The 13645-nt window shown below is 46.9% G+C and overlaps 1 protein-coding gene across 1 annotated transcript; it reads left to right on the top strand.

Annotated features, from left to right (window-relative positions):
- The first annotated feature begins 10085 nt into the window (after nt 1-10085).
- On the top strand, nt 10086-13645 carry LOC120693382 (protein EARLY HEADING DATE 2-like). Its single transcript, XM_039976807.1, has 4 exons — nt 10086-10581; nt 10720-10978; nt 11042-11215; nt 12710-13645. The coding sequence occupies exons 1-4, from the start codon at nt 10392-10394 to the stop codon at nt 13434-13436; spliced, it is 1350 nt and encodes a 449-aa protein (XP_039832741.1). The 5' UTR covers nt 10086-10391; the 3' UTR covers nt 13437-13645.

Here is a 13645-nt window from a genome sequence, read left to right as displayed (position 1 = left end):
TGCAGTTTGCATTTGGTAACAACACAACTCGTCTCATGCTTACTAGACTAGAGTTGTTGACTGGCTTCTGCAGCTTGCCACACATTGTGCGGTTTCTTTCTGTCATTTGCAAACAGCCGCTGCATGTGCACGTTCACTGTTACTCTGGCGTTGTCCCGCAATGACTCGGTAGTGGATTGAGGTAGTTCAGTGATGTTGAAAGCTCTGAATCCGGAGCCCATCAGAGGCTACTAGTTGAGGTAAGAATAAAGCATGATCACTGTGTTAGAGATGTGGACAGCAAAGGGTGGTGGTGGGGCGTTTGCACGGCACGTAATTAGGAGAAAGCCAAAGAGGCACAAGTAACACGCTAGTACTAATTTTGTATGGTAACAGAGGTAACGGGCCAATGTTCAGTCTAAACAGGATGCCTATCCCTTTTCTGTATCTGATGCCATTGTGAGCAGAACATGTAAAGACATCTGACAGAGAAAGACAAGGAGATGGAAGAACATGCATCAAAATAGTAACAATTCACATGTCTTCACCACTTCATCAGTCCATCGCTTAAACAGTGAAAAGGGCAATTCAGATGACTTAGTACACGGCACTTTGCAATGTGACTTTTCTTCCTTCCATAAACAAACAGAACAAATGATGAACAGAAATTGACGGTGTTATAAACTAGGATTTGGTAAAAATACAATATGCTGGACCTAGGTTATTGGTATAAATTCCGCTAAATGGATGTTCTGAACCAGTAGATAATCGACTGAAGTTTACTGGTTACCTACGAGAAAAGCAAATCAATACGCTACACAACGCTCAAGTAGTCAGTAGTCACATAGGTTCCGTACAACAAAGGTGAATACATATATGGATATGATGATATAGTCCTCTGCAGATTTTCACCTAAATGCTGAATGGTAGAGAAATGATTACCTATCGTTCAGACAATTATCAGGCTCAACGGCAACTTAAACAGGCTAAATGGATGATTAAACGAGTTAAAAGTCTGATTAAACTGATATGGCTGATTAGTGTGCATCGTTTAAACGTTGAATTTAGGAGCTCTAGAACTTGAATTTTTTTTTACCTTTTATCGCTAGTAACTAACCAGTTATTCAGAGATCTCAATATCTAGAAGAGCTGCATCTGATCCAACAAACCGGCAGCAGGAGTGCCCACACACTGCCAAAGGGAGGAATTAAGGGAAAGAAGGGGGCCCAAAATTCTCATCAGTGGGGCTAGTTTAGCACACCATCTTTGGGCCAAAAGCATGGATGGAATAAGAAAAGGTGACACGCACAAAAGAAGGAAAAGTTTAAAGCAGCAAGCAAGGAATTATAATTCCAGTATCAGCCCTCAAACCACAAAAGAAAAATAAAACATGCATGGGCAGGCTAAAAGAGCATGCAACAGAGATTCAGACAGATGGAGGAAAGAAACCTTGTTTAAGACTGATCAAGCCTGGAGAAAAGAGAGGCCTTAGAGAGGGACTAGAGACAACAACAATAAAGAGTGGATGTCTGGTCTCATCTGATCTGACTTTGAAGCCCTAGACAGCCTTTCTAAAACACCCCTACACTAGATACACTAGATACCTGCAAGTAAACAGAAAGTAGCCTTTGAACATCAGTCACAAGGTGTATGCAAACAAACTCTGAATGAACAGTCCTGGTGATGGGTGCTCAGAATAAATCAAAAATAAAATGGAGAGGTTCAATGAGTAGGTGTGCTCTGTGCTGGAACATATGCTTTCTGTGTAGGGTGAGCCTGATCCCTTGTGTGTGCAATGCATACTTGGTTTCGTCTCCCTCCTTTTTCAATATCTTCTCGTTTTGTTTTCTGTCTGGTCCTTGATATTATATTCCAATGGTCTTCTCTGACTACAATGCAGCGTTGCAACAAGAGGTCCAGCTGGGATTAACAATAGGATAAAGTAGGAAAAAATGTGTGCTACTTCAGTATGGCAATGTATTTATGCTAATTACTTAAAATCTGCACCAACCAGTTCATTCCACAAATAAAATATAAAAAACATAACACCAATCATACTGATCTTTATTATGTTACTGGCCTTTCTCCTGTGAAAGAGGGGAACAAATGTTTCAAAAAATTATTGCCTTTAACACATCTATCTGAATATTAGTTTGTGGTATGAGCTTGGTTGCTGAAAATGAAAGTTGGAGTTGGAGTGTTGGACTAATCCTATCTATGTAAAAGAGAGAAACTTGGAAACACTACGCAGACCATTTTTCTTCAGTAGCACCGTCATGTCCTCATCAGTTACCATAAAAAACATGCATGGGCAGGCTAAAAGAGCATGCGTGCATCAGACATACATTAATAAACCTTGTTTAAGACTGTGACCAAACTTGAAGAAAAAGAGTAGAGACAAGACTGGACGACTGATCTGACTTTCAAGCCCTAGATCACTACGGAAACAGTGGGTTTGCCGACCCAAAAACACTCGGCAAAGGATTTGCCGTGTGTTCCACACGGTAAACAGCACACGGCAAAGCTCGGCCGGCATACAGGGTGTTTGCCGTGGGCCCTTTTTCGGGCACACGGCAAAGGATTTTTTGGGCCCACGGCAAAATAAAGTTGCCCCATCGACCCAGCATGCCACGTGGGCAGTTTGCCGTGTGCCACGTGGTCAGGCACACGGCAAACAATGCCACCTTTGCCGTGTGCCACGTGGGCAGGCACACGGCAAAGAATGGCAGCTTTGCCGTGTGCCTTGCCATGGCACACGGCAAAATTAATTTTCAGATTTTTTTTGTTTAATCACAAATATTTCAGATTCCAATCAAATTAACATCACAGGTAGTTTACCATGAGGGGACACCTTATACACAACATCCCAACCTTGAGACGATTGTCGGTTTGACACGGGTATGATAGATAATAAACTTGTGTCGCCTGTTGAGCTACAACATACACATCGTCACCTGGGTACATGGATGACCGCTGAATTTCGACTAGCCCAATATTCGGGGTACGTCTCACAGCTTGAGGATCAAACCAATGACATTTGAATATGACAGGTTTTAGAGGTACGGATCCATGAAACGACAGTTCGTATATTTCTTCAAGTGTTCCGTAGTACTCGAGCCCATCATCTCCTGGCGTGAAAACTCTGGTATGTGTTGTTCTTCGATTGGGCCAAATCTACTCGTGCTTTGTTGTATGAAAGCGATATCCATTCACGTCATAAGCTCCAAACGACTTGACCCTATAGGCACAGCCATTGGCAACCTGCCGCAACTCGGCACTCATCGACGCATCGTTTTGTGCCTGCAAGTTCGTCATATTATTCGCACATACGAGCAACTTGTAATGCCATATACTACAAATGAGCAGAATTGGACATTATCTTCTGTTTGAACCAAGAAATGAAATCAGGACTTCCATTTCCCGCGCCCTGTCTAAGTAGGGTCTCAGTTTCATGGAGGCTAGGCGCCCTTGATCGACGCCAGAATTGCATATGAAATTCTCTGTACAAAAGACGAACAATAGGATTGGATGCAGAAAAGAGAAATGACTTGAGAACTAAATGAATGCTGAGAACTTACTCTATGTAGGGCAAAACTTCGAAAAGGTTGGTCAACACATATAGCATGATAGCACGCCACTCTTGAATATCCAAGGTCTTGATGGTTGCAACACTTGCACTTCCGAGTTGGCCTCGGAAAAGGCTCAGGGTGGAGTTAGATTCCGCAGTATTGTAATGAGGGAGTGGATTGTGGACGCCGGGAAGGTTGTCAGCATAGTATTTTGATGTGAAGTTTGATACCTCCTCCAGAATATATGCCTCTGCGATGGAAGCTTCAATTTTGCACTTATTTTTACATTTAGTTCTAAGTATCTTTTGATATCTCTTAATTGAATAGCACCAACGGTGCTGCATGGGCCCACCCATTCGTGCCTCGTACGGGAGGTGCAAAATCATATGCTGCATCGGATTGAAGAAGTCGGGTGGAAAAATCTTCTCCAGCTTACAGAGCAACACAGGCGCCATTCTTTCCATTTCTTCAACTACTTTTAGAGATAACTCCTTAGCACAAAGCTGGCGGAAGAAAAGCTCAACTCTGCCAGCACTTGCCAGATTTGATCAGGGAAGTAGCCTCGAACCATAACTGAAAGTTGCCGCTCGATCCATATATGGTAGTCATGACTCTTGAGCCCGTTGATTCGCATAGTGGTCTAGTTCACTCCCCTCCTCAGATTCGCCGCATACCCATCAGGGAACATCAAGGTTTAGAACCATTCTAGGACTTGTCTCCTCTGGGGCCTCGTCAGAACGAAATCGGCCTTAGGCTTTCTCCACGCCTTGCATGATCCGGGAGGCCTCATTTCTAGCTTTGGTCTATCGCATAACATTGCCTGATCCACTCTGGCCTTAACATTATTCTTTGTCTTATCTGAAATGTCCATGATTGTTCCGAACTATGCCTCGCCGACATTCTTTTCGGAGTGCATCATATCAATGTTATGTGGAAGAAGAAGGTCACCCATATAGGGGAGCCTGCACAAGCCCAACTTCTGCGCCCAAGCATGTTGCTCACCATATCCCACAAAACCCCCACCTTCAGCATTGATCACGAGACCATCTAATTGAGCATGAATGTCGGCACCCGTCATCATCTGCGGTGGATTGTCTTTAACTTCAACACCTTTTGTAAAGTTCTTCTTATCTCGTCTGAATGGATGGTCAAGAGATATGAATTGTCGATGTTTGTCGAACGAAGAATACTTGCCACCCTTCCGCAACCAAATGAACATCAATGTTGCCTTGCATACTGGACAAGGGAACTTCCCATGGACACACCAGCCACAAAATATCCCATACGCCGGCAGGTCATGCAGGGAATAGTGGTACCAAACATACATTCTGAAGTTTGCCTTTGTAGCTCGATCGTATGTCTAAACCCCATCGTCCCAAGTATGGAGCAAATCATCAATCAGGAGCTCCATGTACACACTCATATTATTTTCAGGGTGTCTTGGAATTATCAACGACAAGAATATGTTCTGTCGTTGAAAAATAGCGCCAGGTGGGAGATTCAGTGGGATAACGAACACAGGCCAACAAGTGTAAGGGGCAGCCGACATTCCATAGGGATTGAAGCCATCTGTCGCCAGCGCAACACGTACATTACGAGCCTCCAAAACATTGTGATGGTGAATCCCGTCGAAATGGGTCCATGATTGAGCATCGGATGGATGCACAAGCTTATCAGAATTGTAACGAGTTCCCATTTTGTGCCCTGTCATCTGCTTCGCGGATTCCTCGGTCATGAACAGACGTTGGATCCTTGGTATGGGCGGCAAGTACCGTAGGACTTTCACGGGGACCGCGAGCTGCCTCTTTTGACTATCACCAGAGTCTACCTCCACGAACCTAGAGGATTCGCACTTTGGACAGTACTTTGCTTCAGCGTGTTCTTTTCTAAATAAGATGCATCCCTTGGGACATGCATGTATCTGTTCATATTGCATCTTCAATGCACGAAGGAGTTTCTACGCCTCATACATGCTCTTTGGAAGAATGTGCCCTTCTGGAAGCATGCTGCCAATAACTTGTAACATAACATCAAAGGCGTCTCGACTCAAGGTAAACTGGGACTTCACAGCCATTAGGCGGCTAATGGCATCCAGCTGTGAAACCTTGGTATGACCGTGAAGGGGTTGCTGAGCTGCAGCCAACCTATCATAGTACACCTTCGTGGTTGCCTCTGGCTCCTCCTCCTCCCTACGTCCTTCATCAAAGTGTGCTTCATGAAAGTCATCTAACATGTCTGCAACCCCGGCATCAGTGTCATGTTCTTCGATGTGTTGCCTAACGACCTCGTTTCTCATACGATTGGCTTCGCCATGGTAGGTCCACCGGGTGTAGTCTCTCGTAAATCCATAATTGCAAAGATGATTTGTCATGACTTCGCGTGTTTGTCGACGCGTGTTCCCACATTTGTTGCACGGACACCAGGTGGTATTGCCTCTTTTTAGCTTTGCAAATACTCCGTCCAAGAAAGCCTCGGTCTTGTCAATCCACTTCCCGGACAACTGACCCCCACATTTCCATCCAGTATACATCTACGCACGGTTATCCATCCTCTATCATATCAATGAGTAATATAATATAAAAGATCATCCTTGCATCTACACGATGTCTACCATTTATAATAGGTTAAGATAGGTCCTAATCCCACCCGAGAGGATGCGTAGCTGGGGTTGGTTCTCATGCTCTACACCCATCTGAGGCAGAATTTCGGCAGCACCTCCCCGCTGTTCTCCAAATACACATCCCGAAAAAGGAGATTGTGTATCCGGAGAACAACGAGGAGATGATGCCGAGACTCCGTCTCGGATCGGCGTAGATCATGAGAACTAACTTCATCTACGCACCCTATCGGGCTGTCCAAAAAACATGGACAATTCGAAACAGATACGGTCATACATATGCAAAGATCTGCATATTTCGAACCATATCTCCTTCGAACGGGAGACGCCTAACTTGGTTAAAGGAGCTACGAACAAGAGACGGAGCGAGGGGCCTTTCGCGCGTGCTCACCTAGGGCTTGATGGCGGGCGAGGCGATGACGCGCATGTCGGTGCAGACGGATTGCGTCACGTCTCTACGACGGCGTGCCACTTGACACTAGGCTCTCCTGCAAAAAAAATGACTACAATTGTGTCACTTCAAAATGTCGGCAGCAACTACGATTCTCTACAATTCGGCAACCAATTGACAATCTCTATAATTCTACTCAGCAGATATGAATAGGATGAAGTAAATCTGCTAGGGCGACTAGGCCGAACCTTCCTCCCCGTGGGCAGGGACACAATGACGGCGGCCGCGACGACGATGGCTTCGACGCGGCGGAGAGGGCCGAGGTAGCCAGGCACGGCACGGCGAGGCGTCGGAGAGGCCGGCCGCGGCCGCCGCTGCGGTGGGCCGGGGCGGCGCGGAGGGTGGTGGGCAGGTACTGCGCGGTCGGGGCGCGCGGCGGGCCTTGCGCCGCGGGACGGCGTGGCGGGGTGGGCCGGGTGGAGGCGCGGCGGGTCGGTGGCACCGGCCTCCCGGCTGTGGCCCGCCTAGCCGTGCGCCGTGGGCGGGTGGCGGCGGCGCGGCGTGGGCAGCGGCTCGGCGTGGGCGCGGCGGGGCGGTGGCACCGGCCTCCCGCACGCACGGCGCAGGGACGACGGCCTGGCTGTGGCCCGCCTGGCTGTGCGTCGTGGGCGTGGGCGACGCCTCGGCGTGGCGGTGGCTCGGCGTGGGCGGGTGGCGGCGGCTCGGCGTGGGCTGGTGGCCGCGGCGAGGAAGCGAGCTAGCGGCGAGGAGGCGACGGCGGCATGGTGAGGCGAGGCGCGGGTGGAGGCAGCGCGGAGAGGCCGCGCGACGAGGCGGCGCGGGTGGGGGCGGGCGCGGGTGGAGGCGTGAGCGTGTGGCAGTGTGTGTGCGCGGTTGGGAGCCGCACAACAGCTAAGTCCCTAGGGACTTCTTTGCCGTGTGCCCCGATCCAAAGCACACGACAAAGGAGGGGTTTGCCGTGTGCCCCGATCCAAAGCACACGGCAAAGTTTTTTTACCCTAATTTGAGTTTTTATGAACTAATTAATTATTAAAGGTAGTTTTATAATATTTTATCGAATGAACATTAAAAATACGTTGCCAAAAACAATAAAAAACTCATGTTTCATGATTCTAAGAAAAAATTGTATTATTTCATGTGTTTCAAATTGTATCACCCAAAGCATATTTCCATAACGTTGAACCAAATATGATTTAACGTAATTTTAAAACTTCTTTTTTTTCCCAAAGTTCATAAACATTAAATGTTTGATGAGGTCTTCGAAAACATCCATAATTTCATGTACATATAGCTCAATTTTAATGTATACCAACATGATATAGTTTAATAGCAAAAAAATTGAAATTAATAAGTAGGTGCGAAAAATCACCAAAATTTTGCAATAAGAAAAAAAGCTGGGTATTGCATCTAGAAAAAGTTTTGAAGTGAAAACATTATTGGACCATCATTTTGACTCGAAATATGAACAGTTTCCTCTCGACACTATGGATCTTCACCGGATATGCTTCACTCAGTAAGGAGCGTATGTCAAACTTTCGCGAAACCTTCTCCATTTTTTATCATAGCCTCCGCACAGTAAAATATGATATCACGATCAATTTTATGATTTTTAGACTTTATATGTTATTTATAAAAATTTAAAACGATTCGCCCTCATGTTACCGGTCATGGTTCGGGAAAACAAAACTCAATATTTCCTCTCATTTCATGGATACGACCTCAGATTGGACTTAGCAACATGAATATGATTTTTTTTGATGAATTTTAATCTATTAATGAAATCATTAGCAGTTCAAATTGGACTTAATTCCAAAAAATATGTTTACTGAAAATAAATGACTAAATATAGCACAGAGATAAGAAAAAATATTATATGTTAACATCAAGTACCAAATGTAATAAGTGTATATCTGAAAAAATTTGGATTGCCAAATTATAGTTTTGAAAATTACTTTGCCGTGTGCTTGGGCAGAGACACATGGCAAAGTAAATATGCACACGGCAACACATTTGGTTTGCTAAGTGCCTTGTGGGACACACGGCAAATGTTATGGGATCCTGGCAGCCGTTACGTTTTCAAGTGTTTGCCGTGTGCTACGTGCACGACACACGGCAAAACCTGGAATTTGTCGTGTGTATTATCTTGCCGTGTGTTTTCTTGCCAAGCACACGGCAAACAAGCTAATTTGTCGTGTGCCCTTTGTTTGCCGTATGTTACTTCTTGGGCACACGGCAAATGATCTCTTTGCCGTGTGCCCGTTTTCTTGCTCACGGCAAACGTGAGACACACGGCAAATTAGCAGTTTCCCGTAGTGGATGACAGCCTTTTTAACACAAGATACACTATGCTGACTGCAAGTAAACAGAAAGTACGTAGTCTTAACTCTTAAAACATCAACTCAAAAGATATTTGTGCAAACAAAATCTGAATGAACAATACTGATAAAATCAACATCAGAGATTGGCAAAAAAAAATTAAAATTAAAAGAAGAGGATCAATCAATGAGTAGTGGGTGTGGTCTGGCTACCACTTTTGCTTTCTTTGTAGGGTGATCCCTTGTGTGTGCATGCAGCTCGATCTATGCCCTGCCCTCCTTTTTCTTTTAGCCCTTGCTATAATTCCAATGGTCTACACTCTGACTACACTGCAACAAGGCCAAGTAGAAAAAGGAACAATGTACTACCTCAGTATTGCCGATCAATTCATTTTGATGACTTCAATTCTGCAACAACCAGTTTAAAGTCCATGGAAGTATGATACAAAATGAAACATATAATATTATTCGTCCTCATCTTAGTATGTTAGTGGCCTTTCATCTTTTGCATGGAAGGAAAATCAGTGCCTTTGACATATGCATCTACATGATCATTAGCTTGTGGTGAAATGCTGAGTAAGTTCTGCAGATAGAAGTTGAACTAGCCAGTCCTCCTGTCTACCTATGTATATAGAACATAGACTATTTCTTCTTCGTTTTACCTCAATTTTGTACAGTCCAAGTCAGAAAGATAGTGACATGTAGCTAAGCAACCATACACAGAAATGAACTATTTTTCCCTCAGAAGATAGTATGTGGACACCGTGTCATATAAAAGCTCACCATGCATTTACTTAGAAAACTAAAAGGGGTGATGCTAGCTAAGCTTTTGTATGTCATCAGTAGCTTATATATGTAGTATATCAGGTTTTAATTTTTACCACATGATTTATTGTCTGCTAAACCAAACAAACATGCATGATGGGTAGTAACTTGCTGAGATGCAGTGATCAGTGATCTGTATGTGTGTATCAGTGTGTAGCTCAAGTTTTTTTTTCTTTTTTTTTTTACCACATGTTCATGCATGCATGCTTGCCGCACGCCATTGAGAAAAAGGGTGTAGAAATTAAAGGCAAAAGATGGCACGGCTGGATGGCTGTAGCTTTTTGGCCCTGACGGGACCTGCAGCAGAGTGGCACTCGATCGCAGCATCTCTACACGTAGGCCTTCTTATTCTGGCTGCTGGCTGCTGGCTGCAGCCTGCAGAGGGCAACGCCAAACCCACACACCACAGTACTACACCTCGCTCCTCTCTGACGCCTTTTTTTCCGATCCGATCCCCCTGCTGCTGCAACTGCAATAATAATCTGATTGCCCCCTCCTCCTCCTCCTGCTCGATCGAGATCTCTCTCCTCTCTCAAATATAATCACACTTAGCTCGGACACAGCAGCCAGCATTGAGCTGAGACCACGCACAGGGGGGTGAGAGAGAGAGATAGAGAGAGGAACTGCAGTCCAGACTGCTGCGCAAGAGAACACCAAGAAACAGACAAGTGATCATGATGCTCTCTGATCTTTCGTCCGACCACGAGGCCACTGGATCCAGCTCCCATGGCGGGGACATCGCCAGCTACGCCCTGAGCCCTCTCTTCCTCGCGCCGGCGGCCTCGGCCACCGCGCCGCCGCAGCAGCCGGAGGCGCCCAGGGCGGCGGGGGCAAAGAGGAAGAGAAGCCAGCCCGGCAACCCAGGTAACAATATATTGGCCGTGCATCTTTCTTGCGCGGTTCTTTCTTTCGCTGACCGTACCCTGGTCGGCTGTGTCGTCTACTCTTGTCTGACCACGGTGATCGATCGACGCGACGACGCGCGAATCAATTATATTGAAGACCCCGGCGCGGAGGTGATCGCTCTGTCGCCGCGGACGCTGGTGGCGACGAACCGGTTCGTGTGCGAGATCTGCAACAAGGGCTTCCAGCGCGACCAGAACCTGCAGCTGCACCGCCGGGGGCACAACCTCCCCTGGAAGCTCCGCCAGCGGAGCCTCCCGTCCGGCGCCGGCAGCAGGCAGGGCGACGCCGCAGCGCCGCCGCGCAAGCGCGTCTACGTCTGCCCCGAGCCCACCTGCGTCCACCACGACCCTGCAAGGTAAATTGTGGACAGCTAAGTTGTGAAGCCGACGACGACGAGAAGCTAATATAAATTGTGCAGGGCGCTGGGGGATCTGACCGGGATCAAGAAGCACTTCTCGCGGAAGCACGGCGAGAAGCGGTGGCGGTGCGAGCGCTGCGGGAAGCGCTACGCCGTGCAGTCGGACTGGAAGGCGCACGTCAAGGGCTGCGGCACGCGCGAGTACCGCTGCGACTGCGGCATCCTCTTCACTAGGTACTGTATGAGTAGTATGACTGCTCCTGTGTGCGTGGTTCTTGTGAGCCATGGACACCACCCTCATCTCATGAGCTTGGTACTAATTAATGTTCATTCTTGCCCCGATCAAAGCTAAGTGCCGTCCTTGTATATGCTGTCGTTCTTTGGAAGAAATTACAGTCCCTTTCTTGTTGGATCGATGATCTTCAGCTAGGTAGAGCTTGAGTTGTGGTTTTTATTTATGTGTACTTTTGACAAATAAATTAAATCATGTGGTTATGCACAATCTTGGCTACTCTGGGTTCAGGTTAACCATTTCCTTTTTTTTAGCAATGGTTACCATATTCTTGAAGGTTTTCTAAAATTTAGATCTGAATTCTGAAGTTATATATTAGCACCAATTCTTGGGGTTCATGTCTTTTTGAAGAAAATTTCTCGGGGTTCATATGTGGTGGTTCTTGAACTTCTGTTTGTAATGCCACCAACGTAACCGCATGCGACTTCATTGAGAATTTTAAGGCTTTCATGCCATAAACCTCTGCACGATTACACCTCAAGTACATATCTTGCTACTGTTTTTACACACAAAAGGCCACCATATATGAACCCCAGGCAAATAATACATTATACATGAGTGGTAATCTTTTCCAACAGCTCCAATTTTGAAAAATGCAACTGTGGGGAAATAAAGGTGATAAAATAATACCACCATCATATTAGACCATGTTTTCAAAATGCTAAGTATAGTACTGTGTTGGCCACTCATCATAAAATAACTGTGGGGAAAAGTTAGAACTCTTGCTGCGAGGGAACTTGCAGTGCCATTCATACTTTTGTCAAAAAAAATAAAATCCCTGGTCAAAGCAGCAAGCAAGCGATATATACGCTTACATATTTGGAAACCTCCAGCCTGCAACTGCTTTATGGTTGTAGTGCACACATTTCCTTCAAACAAACTAATTTGAACCTGCCCATACCCATCGAAGCAATTCAGGAATGAACACAGAAATACTGCAACCTGCTGCTGCAGTGCTCTGCAGTAGGATCGTTTTCACATTCCCATTTCCTGTTGCACATGCACTTCCTACTACACTGGAGAGTGAAGCTGAAGGTCCCCCACAATCGATAACATGCATGCATGTTCATCTGCAGGTCTTCAAGTCTAAGATGAACAACAGTTCATCACATCCTATGTGGCTATATGTTACACAAGATAGAAGAGACTACTCTTTGATTTACCAGCTAGTGCGTTTAATTACCCTACACGTACACGCACGCCCTGACCTAGTGATGATCACAAAGGAAACTGGCAAAGGAACCTTAGCTTGCTAATCATAGGACTCAACTTTTTCGTCGCCAATGTTAAATGTAACTTTTACATGCATGGATTGCATTTGAGTACGCACGCATGTGCACATCAATATTAATTATTAACCAAAACTAATCGTTGACTCTTTTCCTCTGATCCTTTTGTTTAACACGCGTACACATTATTGGTCTGGTGTCGTGCAGGAAGGACAGCCTGCTCACGCACAGGGCCTTCTGCGATGCCCTAGCCGAGGAGAGCGCGCGGCTTCTTGCGGCGGCCGCTGCAAGCAACGGCAGCGCCATCACCACCACCAACAGCAGCAACGGTGGCAACAGCAGCAGCGACCTCCTCTTCTCCAGCAGCATCACCACGGCAACGCCGCTGCTCCTCCCGTTCCCCAACCCGCCTCCTCCTGCCGCGGCGGCGCAAAACCCTAACGCCTTGTACTTCCTGCACCAAGAGCAGGCGCAGCAGCAGCTGCTGGCTCCCTTCCTGCAGCCGAGGATGGTGCAGCCCTCGCCGTACCTGCTTGACCTCCAAGCGGACGCCGCCACCATCGCCACCGCCGGTGGCGGCGGCATCGTCGTCGCTGCCGACGCGGTCAACTTCGGCGGCCTCGCCCCGGACGGCTCGGTGGCTCTGCGCGGCGGCGGCCACCGGCGCCTCACCAGGGACTTCCTCGGCGTCGATGGCGGCGGTCAGGTCGAGGAGCTGCAGCTGCCGCTCTACGCAACGACGGCTGCTGCCGCCGCCGTCCCCCGAGCTGCCAGCTGCGCCACCGACATCACCAGCAGGCAGTGCCTCGGCGAGCGGCTGCCGCCGGTCAACGAGACGTGGAGCCACAACTTCCAGACCGTACCTACTTCAACTTCAAGTAGCCACGCGCTCGAACTGCAATACTCCATGTCCATGAAGCCAAACTATAAGTGATGTAGCGATCGTCGAGCGTGTCAACTTGTGCACGTACGCGTTGCTGTTAATTAATTTCTTGATCTGCATTATTTCCTTGTTTAATTAATTCTCGTCGTCTAGGGTAATATATATAAGGTGAATTCGACCTTGGGAAACTTTTGATCAGTGTACCTTATCGAATTATTTATGCTGGGTTTTATATTAATTAAGATTTGTTTCTCGTTACA

Source organism: Panicum virgatum, chromosome 9N (assembly GCF_016808335.1).
Source record: "Panicum virgatum strain AP13 chromosome 9N, P.virgatum_v5, whole genome shotgun sequence".
NCBI classification, from domain to species: Eukaryota; Viridiplantae; Streptophyta; class Magnoliopsida; order Poales; family Poaceae; genus Panicum; species Panicum virgatum.
This window is presented reverse-complemented; position numbering and strand designations above follow the sequence as displayed.

What these genes read in the sequence shown, in the direction of transcription:
- LOC120693382 (XM_039976807.1), top strand. Translation starts at nt 10,392, where the DNA reads ATGATGCTCTCTGATCTTTCGTCCGACCACGAGGCCACTGGATCCAGC. An exon ending in GTCCACCACGACCCTGCAAG is followed by an intron (nt 10,979 to 11,041) that starts GTAAATTGTGGA and finishes TAAATTGTGCAG; the next exon opens with GGCGCTGGGGGATCTGACCG. An exon ending in TGCGGCATCCTCTTCACTAG is followed by an intron (nt 11,216 to 12,709) that starts GTACTGTATGAG and finishes GGTGTCGTGCAG; the next exon opens with GAAGGACAGCCTGCTCACGC.